The sequence below is a fragment of the Lontra canadensis genome, unplaced genomic scaffold (genome assembly GCF_010015895.1).
Source record: "Lontra canadensis isolate GAN:19392208 unplaced genomic scaffold, GSC_riverotter_1.0 scaffold107, whole genome shotgun sequence".
NCBI classification, from domain to species: Eukaryota; Metazoa; Chordata; class Mammalia; order Carnivora; family Mustelidae; genus Lontra; species Lontra canadensis.
In genome coordinates, this window is record NW_022631101.1 from 1,020,980 (window position 1) to 1,044,124 (window position 23,145).

The window sequence follows — 23,145 nt, forward strand, 5'->3', positions numbered from 1 at the left end:
GACCATGGACTAAGCCCAGGGCCACTGCCCCTTAACGGCAGTCACACCAACCAGACCCCGTGCGTGCGGCCCCAGCCTGCCAGGGGCTGTCCATCTCACTAACTACTGGCAACAAACGTAAGCAGGGTCTGCACCCAGACCGTTTTTTGGAGCAGCAAATAGAGACTCAGCAAGGGGCTGTTTCCAGCCCCACTTGGGGAAAGAGAAGGGCCAAGGTCAAAACCGGACTCTCTCTGGCCCCAAGCTCTCCACACGCACACTTGACAGGCAGGGAAAACAAGGCCGAAGAAGAGAAGAGAGAATGTGGGTTTCTCAGACCCAAAGAAAGTGTGTAGCCACCCCGCCTCCCTCCCTCTGTGCATCTTTGGAGACAGCAGGCTTCAAGTTCCCTCTCCCTGCAGGAACTTGGGCGAGTCAGAGCCCCTGCCCGGTGCCTCACTTTCCCTATCGCGAACAGGGTTTCTAACAGTGCCCACCTCACAGGACACCCCCTGAGAGAACAGCTGAAGGCCACCCACGTTCCCTGAGGCCGGGAAAGGACAGTCACTGCTGACTGGTTTTATCCCTCTGTGACCCCCGATTTCACCAGGGAGGCCGAGGCCTGGGCCCCGGGTAAGAATTGCCCTAAAATCTTCCCCCACACCTCCCCCCGCCTCCCTGGCGACCTGGTTCTTCTCCTGGTACCAAACCCAGGCCCTTGGCACAAATAAGGTTAGGCAGTGCTCCAGGAGGCCTGGCCAGGTCATGGCCCCTGGCCCGGGCCTGCCACACCCACTCTGGTACACACACAGGGCCCCAGATCCTCGGTGACTCGATCCCTCCAAATTCAGGTGATCTCCCCCGGCTCCAGATCACCGAACCCTCCCAGGTCCCACGCCAGACGGAGCCAGGTCCCCACCGGAAAGGGCCTCAGAGCACCGGGACGCCAACACCGTCGCCTTGCAGACCAGGTTGGGGGCGAAAGATGGCACTGACTAGCCACAGCTGGCTCTTCCTCAGTGGTGAGCAACAACGGCGTCCCCCACAACCTCAGCACCCCATCAGCCCCAGGGAAGGGTGGGGACCCCTGCAGCCGGGGAGAGGGCAGGTGGGAGCCAGAAGTCCAGCAGACTAGGTCGGGAGGGCATCTTTGGCTCCTCCGGGAGGCACTGGCGTGGGGCTGGTCATGGAGGCTTGCAGAGTGAACCTCACAGATTTATAAGATCAGGGCATGAACTAAGGCAGGGGAGCCACCGAGCCTCCTTGGAAGCGTGGCTGGGGTGCACTCTAGCTAGCAGTTTGGCCTCTCTCCCCGAGGACGTGGCTTCGGGCAGCCGGTCCCCTTCCCCTTCTCAGCCTGTTTCTTCATCTATGAAATGGGCTAAACTCACAGGGTCATTTGAAGGTCAGAATAAGCGGCATTGGCTAGCACTGGCCGTGCCCTTGGAGCTGTTCTAAATGTTCTCCCTATGGGAACAACCACCTTAGGGAGGAGGCCCGCTCACGACCCCCACTCCATCAACGAGAGACCTGAGGCTCAGAGAGGGGAGGCCACTGGCTGGGGTCACACAGCCAGTCATGGTAGGGCTGAGTGCTAGACCCAGAGCCCTCACCCCTAGCCATGCTTTATCAGCCTGGAAAGTACCAGAATCTAGGCCAGCCACGCCAGCATTTCTTCCCCAAGAACCTGCATGGCCACCCATTCCGGGCAACCAATCGCACACAGTTCAAACCCAAGCTGCCCTGACCAGCCAGTCGGGTTTGGGGCTTATCTCCCGGGGCTGAAAGGAAAAGGGCAGAGTCAATTCATAACACCCCCACTAGCTGCTGTGGTCAGACCTGGAGAGGCAGAGGAAAAGCACTGGACTAAGAGTCACGGCCCAGAGGCTAGACAGGCCTGCCTGATTGTGTAAGCCTTGGTTTGATGACTCTCGCCCCAGGAAAACCCTCTCGTGGGCTGAGCATGTGCTACATGCCAGATCCTTGGCACAGCCCATCCAACTCAATCCTCAGGCCTACTCCAGGACCAAGACCCTATGGCTGGCTAACACTTAGTGAGCACTTACTGTATACCAGGAACCCACTGGCCAGGAGCCCGCGTCTCCTCCTCCGTTGAAGGGGGGCCATGGTCAAGCTGGCCTCATCCCATCCCTCTGGCTCCTTTTCCTCAGCCGCTTTCCTGAGTGTGGGGGCCGAGATCTCTATCACCCCCGAGCCTGCCCAGCCAGCCAAGGGGGACAACGTCACACTGACTGTCCACGGGCTTCTGGGGGAGCTGCTTGCCTACAGCTGGTACGCGGGGCCCACTCTCAGCCTGAATTACCTGGTGGCCAGCTACATCGTGAGCACGGGCGACGAGACCCCTGGCCCAGCCCACACAGGGCGGGAGGCCGTGCGCCCCGATGGCAGCCTGGACATCCACGGCGTCCTGCCTGGGCACTCGGGCACCTACATCCTGCAGACTCTCAACAGGCAGCTACAGACGGAGGTGGGCTACGGACACTTGCAGGTCTATGGTGAGACATCCCTCCTGCCCCCCACCCCCAGACTCCCCTCTGCCCCAGCCAGCCTTCCCATCTCCTTCCCAGTCCCTCTTAAAAAAAAAAAAAAAAAAGTAAAAAACTTAAAACCATAAAAAAAAAAGACAAAATAACTTTAAAATGCTCACCTCGGGGCGCCTGGATGGCTCAGTGGGTTAAGCCTCTGCCTTTGGTTCAGTTCATGATCTCAGGGTCCTAGGATCAAGCCCCGCATCAGGCTCTCTGCTCAGCAGGGAGCCTGCTTCCTCCTTTCTCTCTGCCTACTTGTGATCTCTCTCTGTCAAATAAACAAATTAAGTCTTTTAAAATAAAATAAAATAAAATGCTCACCTCCTTCGGGATGGCTTCCAGGACTACACCTGCCTCCTATCCCATTTGTTGTCTCTCCAGCTGGGGGTCCTGGACACCACCAGGACCCAGCCATGCCCCTGGACAGGGGAGGGGGATGGCCGGGGGAGCAGGCAGTGCCCGGCCCCCTCCCCCTCTGTCTCTTGCCCCCACAGAAATCCTGGCCCAACCTGTGGTCATGGCCAACGACACGGCACTGGTGGAGCGCCGAGACACCCTGCGCCTGACGTGCAGCAGCCCCAGCCCTGCTGAGGTCCGCTGGTTCTTCAATGGCGAAGCCCTGCCCATTGCCATCCGCCTTGGCCAGTCCGCCGATGGCCGGGTGCTGACCCGGCACGGCGTCCGCAGGGAGGAGGCTGGAGCCTACCAGTGTGAGGTCTGGAACCCGGTCAGTGTCAGCCGCAGCGAGCCCATCAACCTGACCGTGTACTGTGAGTCCTCCTGGCCCCACTTAGAAATACCCAGTGCCCAAACCTCATAGATGGGTAAACTGAGGCCAGGAGAGGGCGCCCGAGGGCACACAGTGAGTCAGGAGGTGAACTGGGGTTAGGAGCCAGGGATCCCTCTTAAAATGCACTTGACCCATCTTCCTAAGGACTAAAAACCACCCGAGAAATGGAATAAGCCTTCAGCCTGAACCAACACCCGCAGGAAGGGACCCAGGGCTGGTGGGTTTTGAAAGGGAGGCGGGAAGTGAGTGGTGGGTGGGAGGGGAGATCAAACAAAAAAATGTAACCAAAGCATGGAGTCATTCCCAGGGGCAGCAGATCCGCAGTGTGGAATCCGGGGCAAGTAAATCTCGGAGGTACGCAGGGGCCACTGATGTAGAAAAACTTGGAGCCTAGAATCCTACGACCAGGGAATGCTGAATTTAAGAAGCCCTGAATTCTAGACTCTGAGAATCCTAGAAACTCTAGAAGCAGAGATTCTTAGAATCTTAGAGTCGAATTCTAAAATCTTAGAGCCACCCAATCCTAGAATTTTAGAAACCTAGATTTCTAGAATCTTAGAGCCCTAGAGCCTAGAAGCATTGACTAGAAGCATTGACTCTTGGAGCCCTAGAATTCTATCGACTCTTAGAATGCCTTATGAGAAACCGATAGTCTAGTCTTCTTCTTCCTCTTCTTCTTTTTTTTTTTTTTTAAGGGGGCCATAGATTTCGAAAATATCTTGAAATTTTGTCTGGCCCCACGTCCTCTTTTTACAGAAGAGAAAACAAATCCCCGGAAAGGGGAAAGTGATTCTCGAGATCCTAGAGCAAATTAGAGATCTGTGTGGGATCTGAAAAGACCAGAGCTCTCTCCCTCCGCTAGGCCCACACGTTCCCAGGGGTGCCCACCTCTATGTCCCTGTCCCTCCACTGCCCCGTCTCTCTCCCTCCTGCCCCCACAGATGGCCCAGAACGCGTGGCCATCCTCCAGGACTCTACCACCCGCACGGGCTGCACCATCAAACTTGACTTCAACACGTCCCTCACCCTGTGGTGTGTGTCCCAGTCCTGCCCAGAGCCCGAGTACATGTGGGCGTTCAACGGGCGGGCCCTCAAGAACGGGCGAGACCACCTCAACATCAGTAGCATGACCGCAGCCCAGGAGGGCACATACACGTGTATTGCTAAGAACCCCAAGACCCTGCTTTCTGGATCCGCCTCAGTGGTGGTCAAGCTCTCTGGTGAGTCGCCCCCGGCCTGACCGCCACCCCCTCCCCACGGAAGCCCAGGTGGACCGTGAAAGGTTTGGCCGCGGCTCCAACAGTTAAGGGTACCCTTTGCCCAGAAGATAATTGGAAAGTAAGAGAGTCTCAACACATTCTTTGGCCAAGTGACAAAGTGGCGTGGTGGGGGTACCCCTCTTTGTTCAGGTGACAGAAGGAGACACCCCCTACCTTATCACCTGAACAGGGAATCAGACTCTTCCGTGAGGGGTGGCGAAGTAAGAAAGGGGGCACATGTCTGTCTCACACACGGGGTAGAGTGGGGACACATTCAGCTGTCCCTTCACATGTGTGCCTCCCCGTCCCGGTTCTGAACTCAGCCTGCCACAGCCGCAGAGGACCCCGCCCCATTCTCTCCATGCAGACAGCTGAACAACTGTGCAGCCAACTAGACGATGCGGTTATCTGGCCCCTGTGACTGTGTGCGCGTGCATGCACGGACACACATACACACACACAACACACACACACGGAAAATCACAGCCAGTTGCTGGCAAGTGGAAAAACCCAGCCAGGGAGGCACTGTCTTGCCTCTGTCCTCAAACAACCTGGGGGCTGGGGTAGTGCAGACACAGCTGGTGTTTTGAGAGCTATCAGCATCCTCAGGGGACACTTTCTCATCCCCTGGGGATGGTGGCTTTGAGGCCTCATTAATTCTGCCTTGGTTCCTTCCCAAGTGGCCACCATCCCCCAAGGACAGTAGGAACAGTCCTTCCCTCCCTTCCTCCCCCTTCCCTCCTACTAACAGGCTGGGTCTCATCCAAAGGGTGGATACTCTTTCACCCAAAGCAGAAATGGCGTCCCCAGAGGTAAGTGTACCTCCTGCCCCACCCCCACCTGGGGACTTGGCAGCTGGTCTCGGCAAGAGACGGGGGGTATACCAGATGACCTCAGGTGCTGCCCCTAGCCCTGCTTGTGTGGGCCAAGATGGGGGGTGTCCAAGTGTGCAGGTATGTGCAGGGAGTGGGTACAGCACCCCCAAGGGCCTCCTGAACAGTCAGCATCCCTGTGACAGGTGCCAGGAAGAGACAGAGGAAAAGGAAACAACCCCCCACCCCCATGTGGGGGAGACTCTGATCTGATGGAGGAGACATGGTCTCTGCTCTTGGAGAGATGATCCTGGAATAGGGAAGCATGACTTCCTTATTCAGGGAGCTGCCAGTCAGAGGGAAGAGGCAATGCCTCACACTCCATGGGTTTTTAAGCAGTGATGGAGGAGACATGACACCCAACTGCAGTGAAGCTCCAGTCAGATGGAGGAGACAATCACACTTGGGGGCATTTCGTAGTCTGATGGGAGAGATGTGGTCCTGAGGAGACATGGTCCTCTCTTTTTTTTTTTTTTGAGAATTCCTAGTCTGATGGGGGAGACACAGTTCCCACCTCTGGGTTACTCCCAATCTGATGGGGGAGTATAAGCCCCCCCATTTTCTAGGAATTTCCTGTCTGATGGGATTGACATGCCCCCAGTCCAACTTCTGGAATCCCCAGGCTGTTTGGAGAGATCTATAATCTGGAATTTCAAATCTGATGGAAGAGACATGGCCTCCCACCCTTTGGAATCTTTCTATTTGATAAGAAACTATTGCCCCCACATTCTGAGGTCTCTTGGTTTGACAGAAGAGATACATCCTGGGGTACATAACTCCCAACTATCTGATAAGGAAAGCAGGGCCCCCTATTCTGAGAATTTCTAGTCTGATAGGGGAGATATGCCCCCCCATACTCTAGAATATCCAATCTGATAGGTGAGACGTGGGCCCTATATTTTGAGAATTTTCAATCTGATGGAGGAGACATGGCTTGACCCTCTAGGGTCTTATAGTTAAATGGGAGAAATATCCCCCAAGGTCTGGAAATTCCTAGTCTGATGGGGGAGAGACAGCCCCCACCCTCTGGGGTCTCCCAGTCTCGTGGGAGAAGACACACCTCCCTGGCAGGCACTGTCAGGACACAAAACCCCCCTCCACTACCACAAAAGTCAGCTCCTTCCTCTGTCTCCTTTCCGGCACCCCTCCAGGGGGAGCACCTGCCAGTTGTCGGGAGTCACGGGAGGCACGGATGAGCTGGCTGGGGGGGGGAGGGAGACACTCTGCCCCGTGCAGACCCAGCTGACCCAGCCTCCCCTGACTCTTTCCCCAGCCGCAGCAGTTGCCATGACAATCGTGCCTGTGCCGACCAAGCCGACCGAGGGCCAGGATGTGACCCTGACTGTCCAGGGCTACCCCAAGGACCTACTGGTCTATGCCTGGTACCGCGGGCCTGCCTCAGAGCCCAACCGGCTGCTCAGCCAACTGCCATCTGGGAACTGGATCGCAGGCCCCGCGCACACAGGCCGGGAAGTGGGCTTCGCCAACTGCTCGCTGCTGGTGCAGAAGCTGAACCTCACGGATGCCGGCCGCTACATGCTCAAGACCGTCACGTTGCAGGGCAAAACCGAGACGCTGGAAGTGGAGCTGCAGGTGGCCCGTGAGTGAGCCAGAGAGGGTGGAGGGTGAATCTTTTCAGACACAGGCTCCCAAAGGGGGGCTCTGCCTCCTCCATAGTCTGGCAAACAAAGATTGAGGGTGGTTATGCCTCCCCATCAGACTGAAAGAAGGGACTTTGTTTCCTCCATCTGACTCGAAGAACTAACTCTAAATAGAGTTCTTTCCTCTTCCGTCCAACTGATGACCTAGACTAGGGGTAGACAGGCATCCTCCATTAGACTGAAGGCTACTACGGGGGACTTCTGTGCCTTCTCTCTCACACAAGAGGTTCACCAGACTGAAGGTTTTCAAAGAGGAGACATAGTCTGAGAGTAGGGCATCCTTTTCCCAGCATATGCATAGACTCCAAAACATAGGAGATATTGCCTCTACTACTATATTGGGAAGATGGGTTAATGACGGGAGTTTACCTCCCCCATCAGAATAGATGTATAGCATGAGGGTGGATCCTACCTCCCTCTTCAGCCTGGGAGATCCTAGATAATTAGGATTGTGTCTCATCCTTTGCATTACAGTAAGAGTGAGGACAGAATTTCTACCATCAGAGGGTAGAATTTTTCTCATAATGGAGGAAGTGGAATCCTCCATTAGGATAGAAGCTTCTAGATGGTAGGAACTGTGTCTCTTCCCTCAGACTAGGAGTTTACAGTGGTCAGGAACAATGTCTCTTCCATCAGCCTGACAATTCCCAGATATTGAAGACCATGTCTTGCCCATCAGAGTAGGGACTCCCAGGGGCCATGTCTCCTCCATCAGTCTGGGAGCTCCCAGAGGCAGGAAACATGTCTCTTCCATCAGACTGGGAGCTCCCAGAATCAGGGACCAGGCCTCCTCTATCAGACTGGAACCTCCCAGAGTTAAAGACCATGTCTCCTCCATCAGACTGGGAGCTCCCAGAGTCAAGGACCATGTCTCCTCCATCAGACTGGGAGCTCCCAGAGTCAGGGACCATGTCTCCTCCATCAGACTGGGAGCTCCCAGAGTCAGGGACCAGGTCTCTGCCATCAGACTGGGGGCTCCCAGAGTCAGGGGCCTGGTCTCTTCCATCAGACTGGGAGTTCCCAGAGTTAGGGACCATATCCCCCACATCAGACTGGGAGCTTCCAGAGTCAGGGACCAGGTCAACCCCCATCAGACTAAGTATCCCTGGAGGTCCAAGAGCCATGTCCCTGAGGCAGGTTTCATCCCATTAGACTAGAAGCTCTCAGACACTGGGAACTAGGTCATTCTCCAGTCTGGAGTCTCACCTCCCCCATCAGACCAGGTACTTTTGGAAGCCCTGAGTCAGGCATGGTGTCACCCAGCTCAGACGTGAAGCTTCCAGGATCAGGAAATCAATCACTACCAGGTACCCCCTAGATACCCTCCTTCATCAAACCCTGGTCCCAGGTCAGTGCTGGAGGTAGAATGCTCTTCGATGGCAGCCATCCACCCCCCACCTCCACGAAGGTTTGGGATTCCTTTTCACCCTGTCTCTCTTCTCACAGTCAACCTCCCTCCCCTGCATGAGGACCAACGCCACCTTCCTGAACCTGAACCTGGCACAGGCTGAGCGTGTTGAGGGGGCGCGTGGGAGGCTGGGGGTGGACAGGGGAGCAGGAGGGGTGAGGGTCCTGGGACCTGGTCCTCTACCTCCCTGACAGCCTCTTCCACCCTTTTCCCCCATCCCCCCCTCAGCCCTGGAGTAGCAGCACAGCTGTGGCAGTGGGAACCTCGGAGAGAAGAGCTCTTCATGCCACCCATCCCCCCCATCTCCTCCCACTGGGTGGAGGACCACTTGCTCCCAGTGAAGATGCCAGACTGACCGTGGTCGGCGGTTCAAGACTTGCTCCCAGTGAGGATGCCAGACTGACCATGGTCGGCTGTTCTCCTGCTTCCACACTAGAGTTAGAACTGACAGGGCCCTACTCCCTCGCTGAGTTGTCGGAGAGCCACAGAGACCATAAATGTCCTGGTTAACACACGCACGTGTCAGCCTCTCCTTAATGACCGTCAGCCCTGCCATTTCCCAGTGCCCACACTCGCCTCCTTCCCTACCCGGGGTGACTCTCAGTTTAGGTGCATGCGTGCACAGGGATGCCTAAATGACAGTGAGGCGAGACCCTACTGCTCAGTGTCAGGGCCTCAGGCTCCTCCCACACCTCCCCAGGTTATATCTGATGGTCCTGCTTCCCAAGGGGCCAAAGACTGCCCCTCCCTGGGACACCAACAGAGCTGGGTTCTGTAGGACATAGCCCTCCCCTATACTGCACCTCACTCCACCTGGGCCCTGAAGCAAGATCGCTCATGCCACAACAGGAAGTGACCAAATTTCCCATGAAGTGTCCCTTCTATCTAACCAAAGATGCTCCTTTGTGTCCTCCATTGTCCTCAGATTACCCCCCCCAGCTCATTTCCCTCTCAAACATTACCTGCACAACCCTAAAAATATCTCCCTCTTCTTAAAAATGCAAATGGGGTATTGTGGGGGTGAGGAAAGGAGATCAGGGGAATGGGAGCCAGAGAAATGGTGTCTTCTAACTCCTGTCACTACTAGGACCTGACCCACAGGCCCTACTCAGCCAAGATGTCCCACTAGAGACAGACACTTTGTGTTGGTCAGAAGTAGTGATCACAGACTCCACTGGGGGTAGAAAGAGATGTTTGGACAGGGATAGAAGGGCCTAATAGAGAGATTTCCCAGAAACTTTCAAGACTGAGTCTTTCTAAGGATGACCATGTTGAGATAAGACAGTGGGTGGTGAAAGTGCCCCAGAATGAGGGCTATGACATATGGATTATGATCCACCATTTGCCATGGATTCAATAGACCCTCAGTTTGAATATCAGCTAAAAGTTGTGGGCTTAGGGTAGACTAGAATTTTTCAAACCATTTTATTAGCCTCAGAGCCCTTGAAATGCCAGCTTACATGGTAGGTCAATATATTATTTGAAATAGTAATGCAATAAAAGTAGCTATCAAATCAGCAGCTACAGCCCTCAAAGTTTATACACAGTTGAAAAAATTCCCCAAATGTAAATTAAATAAACCTTGGATTACAGAGGCAATTACAATGCAAAATAGCAACCAGAATCAAATACCAGTGAAAACAGTAGATACAGAAACCTGTGGGAAGGGTGCCTGGGTGGCTCAGTTGGTTGGGTGACTGCCTTTGGTTCAGGTCATGGTCCTGGAATCCTGGGATCAAATCCTGCATTGGCCTCCCAGCCCCAAAGGGAGTCTGCTTCACCCTCTGACCTCCCTTCTCATGCTCTCTCTGTCTGTCTCCCTCTCTCTCTCAAAATGAATAAATAAAATCTTAAAAAAAGAAAAGAAAAGAAACCTGTGGGATATGGCCAAAGCCACACTTGGAGGGGGAATGATAGCCTAAAAGGTTTATATGTAATGAAAATACTAAAAAGAAAAGAGCTTGTAGATGAGCAAAATAAGCTTTACTAGAAAACGTTCAGAAAATATACCAAAGAAAAAAGGTAAGGAACGTAAAAAGGTAAAAGCAGATACGGATGAAATAGAAAACAAAACATAGAGTTAGTCAATAAAACCTAAACCTGCTTCTTTGAAACTGATGATGGACTAGACACACTTTTTGCAAGAGAGACAGAGAAGACCAATATTTAAAAATATCGAATATCTAAGATAAAACGGGGTACCTGGCTGGCTCAGTGGTGAAAGCATGGGGCTCTTGATCTTGGGTTTGTAAGTTCAAGCTCCACGTTGGGTATAGAGATTATTTAAAAATAAAAATCTTAAAAAAAAAAAAAGAAAAAGAAAAACTGGTCTGGTTGTTGTAGAAGGTTGGTTCCTGGTTAGATACACAATCAACATATACCTTGAGGGAAGAGAGTCTGGGATACCTGTGAATAGCTAGCTCCCCAGCAGCTACTCAACCTCCCTCTTTCGGGATAGCCAGGCACGGCCTCAGGTAAAAGCCCCGGAAATTAGCAGGTACTCATTTTCCCAGAAGGCTTTGCAGATCCAAGTGGCCATGTGACCAAACTCTGGCCAAGGAAAGAAGGAGAAAGCCGAGAGTCCCGCCCACTGCTTCTGCCCACCTGAGGGAGGCACTAGGAGAGCTCCACGGAGTTTGAAAGCTATTATCAGAATCAGTGGTCCCTAATATAAGAGTTCCAGGAAGCGCAGATGGATTTGAACCCCGATTCTTAACCCCAACATCATCCAGGTCCCCAGATGGGAAATGGCGCCCACATTCTACCCCCTCCGCCAAGTTCACATAAGAGTCAGCGACATACATGGGACCAGAGCCTAGATATATAGTTAGAATGTCTCTTCAGTGGCAAGTCAAAGACTGGACACAACTCAAGACAGAGAGAGGAGGACTAAAATATGAGATAAAGAAGAAACTGAGATGGGTAAGAGGAGCTTACGTGGATAGAAGACTGTTTCTCTCTCACATGAAAAGTGCCCAGAAGCAGATTGTTCAGAACTGGAATCAGGGCTCCGTGGTGTCATTAGAGACACGGCTCCTCCTGTGTTTCTGCCCCACCATTCCCAGCTTGGGGGTCTTCATTCTCTTGGCCTCCTCGTGGTCCAAGATGGCTGCTGGAGCTGCTGGGTCAGTGCTCCAAGAAGGAAGTGGAAAGAAAGGGACAAAAGGCCTACAAAAACCCACACACATTATAGACTATGCCCCTTTTAAGGAAGCTTCCCCAAAGTCCCATCCTACAACTTCTACTTACATCTGATTGGCCAGTGCTTAGTCACATGGTCATCCAAGCTGCAAGGGAAGCTGGGACATGTAGTCTTTCGCCTGGGTCAAACAACCTCAGGGTCCTGATATCAAGGAAGAGAGGAAGACTGGATCCCAAGTGGGCAGCTGGCGGCCTCCGCCATGCCAGACCTTGGAGCAACCACTTCCCCAGCTGGACAAAATGGCCTTTCTCATCTAAGCCCAAAGGGAGATCACCACAGCCACAGGAGCCAGGGTTGAGAAAAGACAGTGGTTGTGTTCAGTTGGGGTTTGCTTTGTGCAGTGCAGAACGAGGGCAGCGGGAGGGATGAGGCGGAGGGAGCCAAGGAGGAGGCAGCTCAGGTTTCTAGGTCAGTTGGATCCTATATCCTCAGGGTGTGGAGGCTCAGTGTCCCCAGGACCAAAGCTCTGGTCCCTCTAGATACCTCTGCGCTCCTGAACTGAATCCCAGGTGGTCCCAACCCCTTCTGTTCACAGTCAGGAAAGAACAACAGTAACCACAAAATGAGACTAGCGCGGATTGTCCTTCTGCAAACACGTTCTCAGTGAAGGTCTGCAACAACCCCTTCGAGTCGTCACTGCAAGTTCCTCCACTTTATACGAGGAGGAAACTGAGGCACGGCTTAAAAACCTTGCTCTGGGTCCCACAGATCCCCACGGCTGCCGGCTGGAGGAGCTGGCTGGTAAGTCCCCTTCATTCCTCGGCAGGGCAGGTCGGTCAAGGGCACAGGCTCCAGAGCCCAGATGGGGCTGAGTTGGCCACTTTTCGCTGTGGGGCTTGGGTCATGATCATCAGGGCTCCCTGCTCAGCAGGAGGCCTGCTTCTCCTTCTCCCATTCCCCCTGCTTGTGTTCCCTCTCTCACTGTGTCTCTGTCAAATAAATAAAATATTTTTTAAAAAATTGTAATCACTGAAAATGGCTTCCAAAAAAAATAATAATGAATACACGTGAGCTTTTAGAATCATGACGCTAATCATCAGTGGTTCAAGGATAACATGCTCTTAGCACAGACTTTCCCACCTGCTCCTTTGAAATGGGGACACATTACAATGGGGATATTTATTAAAATACACATCCCAGGTCCCTGCCCGGCTCCAGGAAATCTGTGTCTCCAGAGAAGAGATGTGAAAACTGAATTTTTCAAATAAAGAGCCTGGGTGGTTTTTGTTAACTGGGAAGTTAAAGCACCTAGATGTGTGGCATGTTGGTGGGGGGGCGGGAGGGGGGGCACAAAGAGGAGGAGGCAATGTGCCCAAGGCTACTCAGCCAGGAAGGGGCAGGGCCACAAACTGGCCCAGAGGTGGCAGGAACAAGAGCCCAGGATCACACAGAAGAGGGGGGGACAGGAACCAGGATCACACAGAAGGTTTCAGACTGAAGGCTGAGACTGGGGTTCTCCTCTGCCCCACCTCCCCCAACAAAGCCAAAAAGCCGGGATGGTGCCGGTTGGGGCTTGGGTCCCTGGATTCCACTAGCTGTGGGTGACGGACAGACTCTGCCCTGTCTCTGCCCCCATGCCTCCCCCCTCACCTAAGAAGCCTTTTCTCAAGTAACCTTCTGCAGTGGGGAGGGGAGGGCGGGGCAGGGGCAGGAATGACCCTGAGGCCAGAGCACACAATGGCCCAGTGGCTGGCTGGAGCCCCGCCAGGGAGAGGAAGGAAATCTGCCCCATTTTTCTCCCCTGGGCTGGAATGTTGATTCAGGATGGAGAGAGGGGAGGGTGAGCAGAGAGAAGAGGAGGGAGGAGGAAGGAGAAAGAGAAGCAATAGGGAAGGGAGGAGAGATGAAGAAAGAGAGGGATGAAAAGGAAGAGGAGAAGGGGCGGGGCAGAGGGGTCCTGGCACCAGGGTGCCGAGGCCAGACTTTGGGAACCAATCAGGGAGGCTGCTCAGCTCCAGCCCAGCCTGACACACAACGCAGAGCCCAGAGAGGACATCCCAGCACCCTAAGGTTGCACAGGACCAGGGCACCCAAAAGGGTTCACCTTTGCTGCTAACCACAGGCAGGAGCTCCCTGAGTTCCCACAGTGACCTTCAGAAGCAGGTGTCAACCCTTCCATTCCTCAGAGGAGGAAACAGAGGCCCCCAGACATAAGGTCACATTTCTGGAATCATCTCCCGTTTGGATCACAGTCCATACCCTTCTCCTCTTATCTCACTCCAATCTGGCCACACTGGCCTCCTGGCTATTGTTTGAACAAACCACACAACTCCTGCCCCAGGGCCTTTGCACTGGCCTTGCCTTCTGCCGGTAATGTTCTTGGCCTAGATACCCAAATCACTCTATTCAGGTCTCTGCTCAAACGTCACCTCCTCACAGGGGCCCCCTAAACACCCAGTGTTGTCTAGCTTTGTCCTTCACAGACTTTATGACACACACCCCCAACTTTATATTCGATACCCCTTTCTTCACTTGTACACTGTCTTCCCCACTGGACTGCGAGCTCCACAAGGCAGGGATTTTATTGCTTTTTGTTCACCGCAGTGTGTTTATCACCTAAACTAGTGTCAAGAGAGCCTGTAGGCATTATTCAGCCTCCCACAAGGTGGGACCTGAAAGCTCAGAGGAGCCGGGCAGAAAGTAGGCAGGGAAAAGCATTTCAGACAGAGGGCACAGAATGTGCAAAGCCCAGGAGGCAGGGAACCAGGTTCAAGGCCAATATGGCTAGAGTGGTCATGGGCCACCATGAGGACTTTGGCTGTCCCCTTGAGTGGAAGCCACAGGGTGGGAGGGGTGGGCAGTGCTGGACAGGCTCTGTCTCAGGTTCTAACACGATCCCTCTGGCCATACGTCTGAAGAGACATAAGAGCAGGGAGCCAGGGGCACCTGGGTGGCTCAGTGGGTTAAAGCCTCTGCCTTCTGCTCAGGTCATGATCTCAGGGTCCTGGGATCAAGCCCCGCATTGGGCTCTCTACTCAGTGGGGAGCCTGCTTCCCTTCGCTTCTCTCTGCCTTCCTCTCTGCCTACTTGTGATCTCTCTCTGTCAAATAAATAAATAAAATTAAAAAAAAAAAAAAAAAGAGCAGGGAGCCCAGTGAGAAGGCCACAGCAGTGGAGACAGGAGGTGATGGCAGCTGGGCAGGGGAAGCGGGGAGGCCATGGAGATGGGGATAGAATTGATTTTTAAAGGTGGAACCAACAACATTTGTGGATAGACAGGATGCCATAGAGGGAAGAAAGGAGTCAAGGGGTCTCAAAGCTTTGGGCCTGAGCCGGCACAGGATGGAGCCTGGAAGGAAGGCTTGGGGTGTTTGAGAGGCCAGGGAACCGGGAAACGGCCCTGACCCCAAGGCGCCCAGGCTCCAGGAGGGAAATTGGCACTGGCTGTGGACTGTGGTTTTCACCCACCTCGAGGGGCCCCTTATCCTCTCCCCCAACTTCCCCTCTGGCCGCCGGGTGGAGCTGGCCTTGTTTGTTTCCCTCTCCGTCATCCGTTTTATGATGGGGAAGGCTGGTTTTCCCCTAACCCAGCAGACACCTCTTCCCTCTGTGGCCCCGGCCCTCCCGCCTCGGGAAGCCCCGTGCCGGCCTCCTGAAATGTCCCTGCAGGATAGGACCCCTGCCACCCGTTCATCCAGCCAGATGGGACCCGAAAGGGGAAGTGGGTCACCCCTAGTCACCCGGCATGTGGTAACTCCAGACTTTGGGGTTGCACCTCCTCAGTGCCCAAGCACAGCCCTGGGAGGCGGCGGGGAGGAACCAGCAATTCTTTCCACATTTCACATGGGAAAACTGGGGCTCCCAGGGGGGGCCTGAGCTCACCCAAGACACTCTGCGAGCAGGGGAGTCAGAATTGAAACCCAGCTCCCGACAGCAGAACAGCTGTGTTCTGAGCTCTGAGGAGAAGGCAAGGGTAAACAGAACCCAGCCCTGTACTGCCAAGATGCAGCTGGGGTACAGACGATGACAAAGAAGCACTGGTCAGTGCTGAGGTGGGGGAGACCCAGGAGATTAGGTGGGGGAACACCTGACCCAGCCAGGGGTCATGGAGGGCTTCCAGGAGGAGGTGACCTAGAGAGTTCAGCAGAAGTTAACAATGTTCCAAGGAGACGGAATAGCACAGGCAAAGGCCCAGCACTGAGAAGGAATCTTGGGGGCTTCTCAGTGACCATGTCCCTTAACTCTCCTCTGCCCATGCAGGCAAACTGTGCAGCCTGGCCTGCGTTCATTCATTAAAACAAACATTCCCTGGGAGGAGTAGTTAGTGTCATGCCCCATGGGAACACAGCAGTGACTCCAACGGCCCCTCCAGACTGCAATCCTGACCTGGGGTATCAGGGAGGGGCTCCTGCAGGAGGAGGCATCTACTTCACGACCTGAAGAGGTAACAGGAGCGAGGCTGGGAAAGAGGCAGGGAAGGGTGTTGCAGGCAGAGGGAACAGCCTGTGCAAAGGCCTGACGGCAAGTTCCGAGTAGAACAGCGGCTGGTGGTTCAGCTGAAGCACAGGGTGGTTTGGGAGAGGCTAGAGAGGCCAACCCCGTGGCCTGTGGGGAGGGGGCGGGGAGGGGCTTCCTTCCAAGCCTCTGGGGAGCCCTGGAAACCCTGTGAGCAGAGGGACGGGCAGAAAAGTAGACTGGTAAGTCAGAAAGATCTCCCCATCGTCCACGCGGAAGGTGAACAGAGAAAAGCCACAGAATCACAGGTGGGGTTTTGCCGCAAGGAGGCAAAGGAGGAGATTTGCACCGGGGTCTGAGGGAGGGGATCCAGGACTTGGGGGCACAGTCGTCCCGCAACTGGGGATAGGAAGCCTGGCCCGTAGCCACCACTAGGTGGCGCCAGCAAACCACTACGCCAGGTCTGAGCCCGCAGACGGCCCTCCCGCCCGGAGTCCGGCACCACCGCCCCGGGTCAGAGGAGCAAATTTCACACACCCCCGGCCTCTCCGTGCGGGGGTCATGGCTCCCTCCTGAGCCGGAACTTGCAAACAGTGAGATTGCAAGCACCCCGAGGCTGCTCGGACCCCGGGGCTCCAGAGTTGAGGTAGCTGAGCCGCAAACGCGTTCGATCATCCCCCGGGAAGCCGAGACCCGAGCACCTTGCCTCCCCTTCCGAACGGGAGGATTTTGACCTCTTCCCATAAGACTGTGTTGACGGGTCTCCTCCTGATTAGAAACTCGTCATCTCACACATCAGAATGGGGCCTCCTTACTTCCCCTCAACGGACTAGAACTGGGATTTATCTTCTCTATACGATTTGGGAAATTCTGCCTCCCTCATCGGACTTGCTGAGGGCTCCTTATGCCCCCAGCCAGTTGGGTCTCCTTGTTTCCCCAATCCCGACAGAGGAAACTTTTGTCTCCTGGTTAGACCGAAGGGGAAGATTCCTCCGCCCTTGCAAAGCTTTGGGGGTCCTTCCTCTGTCCATGGAAGGAACCGTGTGGGATTTAGGGAGAGGTTTGAAATTGAGGCACAAAGTGCAAAGCAGCTCGGACCCACGGAGCTGCAGATGCTCTCGTTCTCCCTTTCCCCCCTTCCCCACACCTGCCCTCTGCCCTCCCTGCGCCCTGGGTAACTCCCCTGGCACTGGGACTAGGGGAATTTTGCGCTGGCCTCTGTGCTTACCTCGCCTTTATTGGTGGCGCCCAGTGGCCCCGGGGTTAAAGTCCCCGGGAGCTAGGCTTGGGGCTCAGAGCAGGGAGGAAGGGAGGGGCAGTGGCCTAACTGGCAGTGGGGACTCCCCAGAAAGACAAGCCTTCGCACCTGGGAAGGGTAGGGGATGGGCTGAGAGGGTAGGGGTAGGGCGAGGCAGCACCTAAGTTCCTGCAGGAGTGGGTGGGGTTTGAATCTCCCCACCCAGGTTGCTGACTGTGTGGGCTTGGACCAGGACCTTTGCAGCTCTCCCAGCCTCAGTTTCCCCCGCTGTTTAAAGGGTGTGATACTTCTCTGGGTGGTTGTGAAGACTCTGAGTTTATGGGAAGGAAATCCTAGAAACAGTGGCCGATTGTGGCCTCTCTGTCCCCCCCCCCCCTTCTCTACATGATTTCCTCCTAAACCTCTGGAATTGACCTTCTTTACCCCCAACCCAAGCCACCTGCATAGCTGGTTTCCCTACACAGCCAGAGAGGTCTTCCCAAAATTCAACCCCATTCCAGTTCAAGACCTGCTGTGGCTCCCCAGTGCCCTCAGAATACTGATGCTGTACCAAGGCCACAGGCCAAGTAGGCACTGTGTGACCTGACCACTGTTCCCCTCCACCCTCCTTGCTGTCTTTCTAAGCTCCCTCCTCTTTCCAACATTTCCGCACTCACTTCAGGTCCCTGCTAAAACATCACGGCTCCAGGAATGCCTTCCCTCATCTCCACAAACCAGGCCTGCTTCCCGCCCCCTACCCCACCCTCCTTCTCTGTGCCCCTCCACACAGCTCCCACCACGGTAGCCAGAACATGTATTGGAATGCCACCTTCAAACTAGCCTCTGAGTCTTGCCACTTCTCTCCATCTCAGCTGCCCCACACACCCACCCCCCACCCTGTCCTGGCCCAGCCTACCCTCACCTATAGTCTGGACCGTTACAATCCCCTCACTGGGCTCCTGCCTCCGTCCTTGCCCCCCACAGGCAGTCAGAAGGACCCTGTTAAAGCCGAGGTCACACCACATCCCTCCCCTGCTCAGAACCCTCCATGGCTCCCATCTCCCTCTGAGCAAAAGCTCAAGTCCTCAAAGTGGCCCTCCCAATCTGCTCAACACCCCCCACTCCCCCACCCCACCCCCGCGCATCTCCCCAAGCTCACTTCCACTCCCCCACGGCTCACCCTGCTCCAGCCACACTGTTCTCAAACAGTCAGTGGGAACTGCCTCAAGGCCTCCACACTTGCTGTTCCCTTAGTCTGGACACTCTTCCCCCAGATGCCCAAGGCTCCTCTCACCTCCTTCGCATTTATGCCCAAACATCACTCCTTATAGGGGCCTCCTTTAAACACTCAATTTAGGGGTGCCTGGGTGGCTCAGTGTGTTAAAGCCTCTGCCTTCAGCTCAGGTCATGATCCCAGAGTCCTGGGATCAAGCTCCGCATGGGGCTCTCTGCTCAGCAGGGAGCCTGCTTCCTCCTCTCTCTGCCTGCCTCTCTGTCTACTTGTGATCTCCGTCTGTGAATAAATAAAATCTTAAAAAAATAAATAAAATAAACACTCAATTTAAAAATCACTTTTTTTAAGGGGGGGCAGGGTCAAACAGAAAGGGAGAGAGAATCTCAGGCAGACTCCCCGCTGAGCCCAGAACCCCTTGTTGGGCTCTGGGCTCGAACTCACGACCCTGAGGTCGTGACCTGAGCCAAAATCAAGAGTCACAGGTTTAACCTACTGAGTCGCCAGGGTGCCCCCAAAACACAAAACATGCTCTAAACCACTCCTCACCCCAGCCCCCCACCAGCTCTATCTTCCTGCACAGCAACTAGCTGACATTGGTCATACTCTATTGTCTTATAGACAGTCTGTTTGGGGGACTGGACTGGGACTCCCCAAGGGCTGGAAGGCAACTTGTTCACTACCAGAATGGGGCCTAAACTACTTGTTGGCACAGCCAGTGGATCATATGTGTTTATTTTGGAGAGGTAAGACGCTCATGAGTTTCAAAATCCAAAAAGTACAAAATGGAAGTGAGAAGTCACCCCTTCACCATGTTCTGGGGACCCGTCCCACCCCAGCCCTGCTCCCCCTCCAGGTCTGCACCTTTTCCAGTCTCCTGTGTTTCTTTCCAAAGATTGTGCACCAACAAGAACATAGAGGCTTACATATCGTCGTCCCCTGTGTATGCCAATGGCACATACTTGGAGCCTGCACCACATTTTTTTTTTCCTCCAGCTTCTGGAAGATCTCGCTGCTCAGCCCAGGAAGCACCTTTTTTTTCTTCCCAATTTATTTATTTTATCTTATTTTTTGGCTAGCAGCTGCATGGATGGCGACCACAGTGGACGCAGCTTTTGTCACAATTATTATTTATCGAAGCAGTGTGCCTGGGTGGTTAAGTGTCTGCCTCCTGCTGGGGTGATGATCCCAGGGTCCTAGGGGAGCCTGCTTCTCCCTCTGCTGCTCCCCCTGCTTGTGCTCTTACGCGCATTCTCTCTCAAATAAATAATAAATAAAGTCTTAGAGACTGGTGCAGCTCGGCGGTCAGGAGCTCAGATCCATCTCACAGACCCCGACTCTGGTTACAGCCCGCAGCCCGCAGCCCCGCCACCGGTGCCCTTGCACGCTGCTGGCAGGAGGTCCCACCAGAGGAGCCGCCTTGGAAAACGGTTTGCCAATTTCCCCGGAGGTTCAACATATACTTCCCGTGAGACCCAGCAATTTCATTCCCCGGGTATTTACACAAGAGAAATAAAAACCTATGGTCATACAAAAACCTGTCTGCACATGTCTCCAGCAGCTCTATTCATAATCACCAATAACTAGAAACAACCCAGGTGTCCTTCAACTGGCGGGTAAGTAAGCAAACTGCGGTCCGCCCACGCAGCGGAACACTGCGGGACCCGAGACTGGACAAGTTACCCACGCACACAACTACGTGCGTGATCTCGGGTTCAGGAAGCAGAGTGGAAGAAGCCAGGCTCTGAAGGCAACGTTATTCCCTGTTATCAGACATTCGGAAAAAGGCCAGAGGATAGGGACGGAGAGCAGATCGCTGGGTGGTTGCCAGAGGTGGGACAGGGAAAAGGTGCCACCATAGATGACCAGCATGCGGGGATTTGGGGTGGGGGGTGATGGAAATCATCTGTAAAGCGGTTCTGGTGGTGGCTATGCAAAGGCATGCAGAGAGCAAGGCTGACAGAACAATCCACCAGAAAGAGTGAATTTTACTGCACTCCAATTTTTAAATATTTTTTTATTTGTCAGAGCAAAAGCGAGAGCGAGAGAGAGCACAAGCAGGGGGAGCAGCCAGCAGAGGTAGAGGAAGAAGCAGGCTTCCTGCTGACCAAGGACCCCAAGGCATGACTCAATCCTGGGACCCTGAGATCATGACCTGAGCCAAAGACAGACGTTTAACCCACTGAGCCACCCAGGCATCCCCAATTTTTTAAAATAATTTTTTAAAGACCACATACCGTATGATCACATTCCTGTGACATTCTAGAAAAGCAAAACTATAGAGATAAAACAAACAAAACAAACAAAAAACCAGATCAGTGGCTGCCAGAGACTGGAGATCTGGGGGGTGGGTGACTGCAAAGGAGCACAGGGAAGGTTTTGGGGTGATGGAAATGTTCTATATCTGGCTTGGGATATGATGAGAGGGCTATCAACTTTTATCAGAACTCATCCAACGTACACATTTAAAATGGGTGCGTTTTATTGTCTGTAAATGATACTTCAATAAAGTTGGTTTTCTTTAAGTTGATTTTTTTTTAAATTTTATTTATTTGAGAGAGAGACAGTGAGAGAGAGCATGAGAGGGGAGAAGGTCAGAGGGAGCAGACTCCCCATGGAGCAGGGAGCCTGATGCAGGACTCAATCCCAGGACTCTGGGATCATGATCTGAGCTGAAGGCAGTCGCTTAACCAACTGAGCCACCCAGGCGCCCTTAAAGTTGATTTTTGAAAGCTTATCTCCCTTGCCCTTCCCTGGCTGTGTGAGCTTAGGCAAAGCCCCTAACCTCTCTGTGCCTCAAGTGAAGGAGTAGGGAGGTGGAAGTGGGGAAGGGATCGAATTCAGGGTGGGTGTTGAGGTCTCAGATCTCACCTATGGGTATACAGGTACACACGAGAAATATTTGTAAACGAAACAGAAGGTCTTTGTGAGCCTTTAGGGCAGAACTCAGACCTGAGCCGGTGACCAGGACCGGTTCCTGTGTCTCAGGAGGGCGGGTCCTGGACTGAGATCTGTCAGGTTTTGCCTGGGTCCCTTTGAACCACTGGGCACTCCTTGGTTGACCTAGAAAAGCCAGTGGAGCCATCCGTGTGTCCCAGAGGGACGGGATCAAGAGGTACAATTCAGAGCATTGTGAGAAAGCCTTTTTCAATAGGCAGATGGGACTGACACACGGGTTCCCTGAGGTCTCAGCTGCTTGGAGCCGTGTTTGTGGGTATACAAACCTAGTCTCACAAGGGATATGGGGAGACATAGGGGAGACTGCGTTGCCCCCCAGACAGTTAGGGCTCCAGTGGGAGAACCCAGGAAAGGCACCCCACCCAGCCTAGGGAGAGAAATCAGGGAGAGCTTCCTGGAGGAGAGGCTATTGGAGTTGAGGCCCCACTATGGAACCCCTACCATGTGCCCTGGTTCGGATCTCAGAGGAAGAGGCGTATTTTTGAGGCTGCCGTGGAAAGGGTGTGTGTGTGGGCAGGAGGGTGGTGGGGAGAGGCTGCTATCGAAAGCAGGGGTATAGGTAGGGACAGAGGGGGAGATCAGGCTAGGGGAGTGGGGGAAGGTGATGCCTGGTGCAGAGGGGCCCTCCGTGGCCAGAGCCTGAGGCCCAGGAGGGAGCAGCTTGGTCAGGAGCCATCCACAGGTGCAGGGAGGACCAGCTAGGGGAGGCAGTGGGAATGAGAAGTGGTGGGAACCGCCCCTATAGAGAATGAGAGCAAGTAAGGCCTCATCCTCAGGCCTCCCCCAGACCCTCCCCACCCTGAGTCAGGGGGCCTTTGACCCTGGAGCGTCCTTGTTTCTGAGATTTTAAGACAGCGCCCTGAGATTTGCCAAGAATGCATTTCTATCATTCCTTAGTTCCTACGCCTCTCTGATGTGACCCTTCTCCCTTCTGAATCTCCATCGGTCTTTGCTCTTCGAGGTCCACAACGGTAAGTTTCTCAGAGCCTTTGACCGTTTGAGTCTAGGATTCATTCATTCTCTTCTCAGCTGTTTACTGAGCCTCTCTTCTGTTGTAGGGACTGAGGATACAGAAAAGAACGAAATGGGTAAGATTCCTGCCTTAAGGGAAACCACACTTACTGAACTTGCCATGCGCCAGGCCCCATTCTAGCCAACCCTGTGGCTGAAGTAATCCTTCAGCCAACCGTGTGAGTGAGAGACCCTGATCACCCCCATGATGTGAATGAGGAAACCAGCCACAGCACTCTGGAATGCCTTGTTCCAGAAAGCCCGGGACTCCAGAATTCTTTACCCTTAAGATTTTAGGGTTCTAGATTTTTTTTTAAAGACCTCGTCTATTTATTTGAAAGAGAGAGAGAGATCACGAGCATGGGGGGAAGGGTAGAGGAAGAAGCAGGCTCCCCACGGAGTAGGGAGTTTGGTACGGGGCTCGATCCCAGGACCCCACGCCATGACCTGAGCCAAAGGCAGACACTTAACCGACTGAGCCACCCGGGTGCCCGGGGTTCTAGAATTTTTTGTCGTGAAGATTCTGTTGCGCTTGGATTCAAGTAGACAATGGACACAGGAAGAGGTACTCAACCTTGTTATTGAGCCAGGAA

General features: G+C 54.0%; 1 protein-coding gene across 2 annotated transcripts; it reads left to right on the forward strand.

The window, feature by feature from the left end:
- Nucleotides 1-528: 528 nt before the first annotated feature.
- CEACAM16 (CEA cell adhesion molecule 16, tectorial membrane component) lies at nt 529-8,860 on the forward strand. 2 transcript variants are annotated; one of them, XM_032839231.1, is made up of 7 exons: nt 529-612; nt 831-1,001; nt 2,151-2,495; nt 3,023-3,298; nt 4,260-4,538; nt 6,723-7,049; nt 8,747-8,860. In XM_032839231.1, exons 2-7 carry the CDS (start codon nt 965-967, stop codon nt 8,755-8,757), a joined length of 1,275 nt encoding a protein of 424 aa, XP_032695122.1. In that variant the 5' UTR covers nt 529-612; nt 831-964; the 3' UTR covers nt 8,758-8,860. The 2 variants fall into 2 exon arrangements, with proteins under 2 accessions (XP_032695122.1, XP_032695121.1); XM_032839230.1 differs by lacking the exons at nt 529-612; nt 831-1,001 and having other exon boundaries at nt 2,086-2,495.
- Nucleotides 8,861-23,145: the final 14,285 nt, after the last annotated feature.

Coding starts and splice junctions, on each gene's coding strand:
- CEACAM16 (XM_032839230.1), top strand. CDS start 2,105: ATGGTCAAGCTGGCCTCATCCCATCCCTCTGGCTCCTTTTCCTCAGCC. Junction 3,299..4,259: donor CATCAACCTGACCGTGTACT/GTGAGTCCTCCT, acceptor CTGCCCCCACAG/ATGGCCCAGAACGCGTGGCC. Junction 4,539..6,722: donor AGTGGTGGTCAAGCTCTCTG/GTGAGTCGCCCC, acceptor CTCTTTCCCCAG/CCGCAGCAGTTGCCATGACA.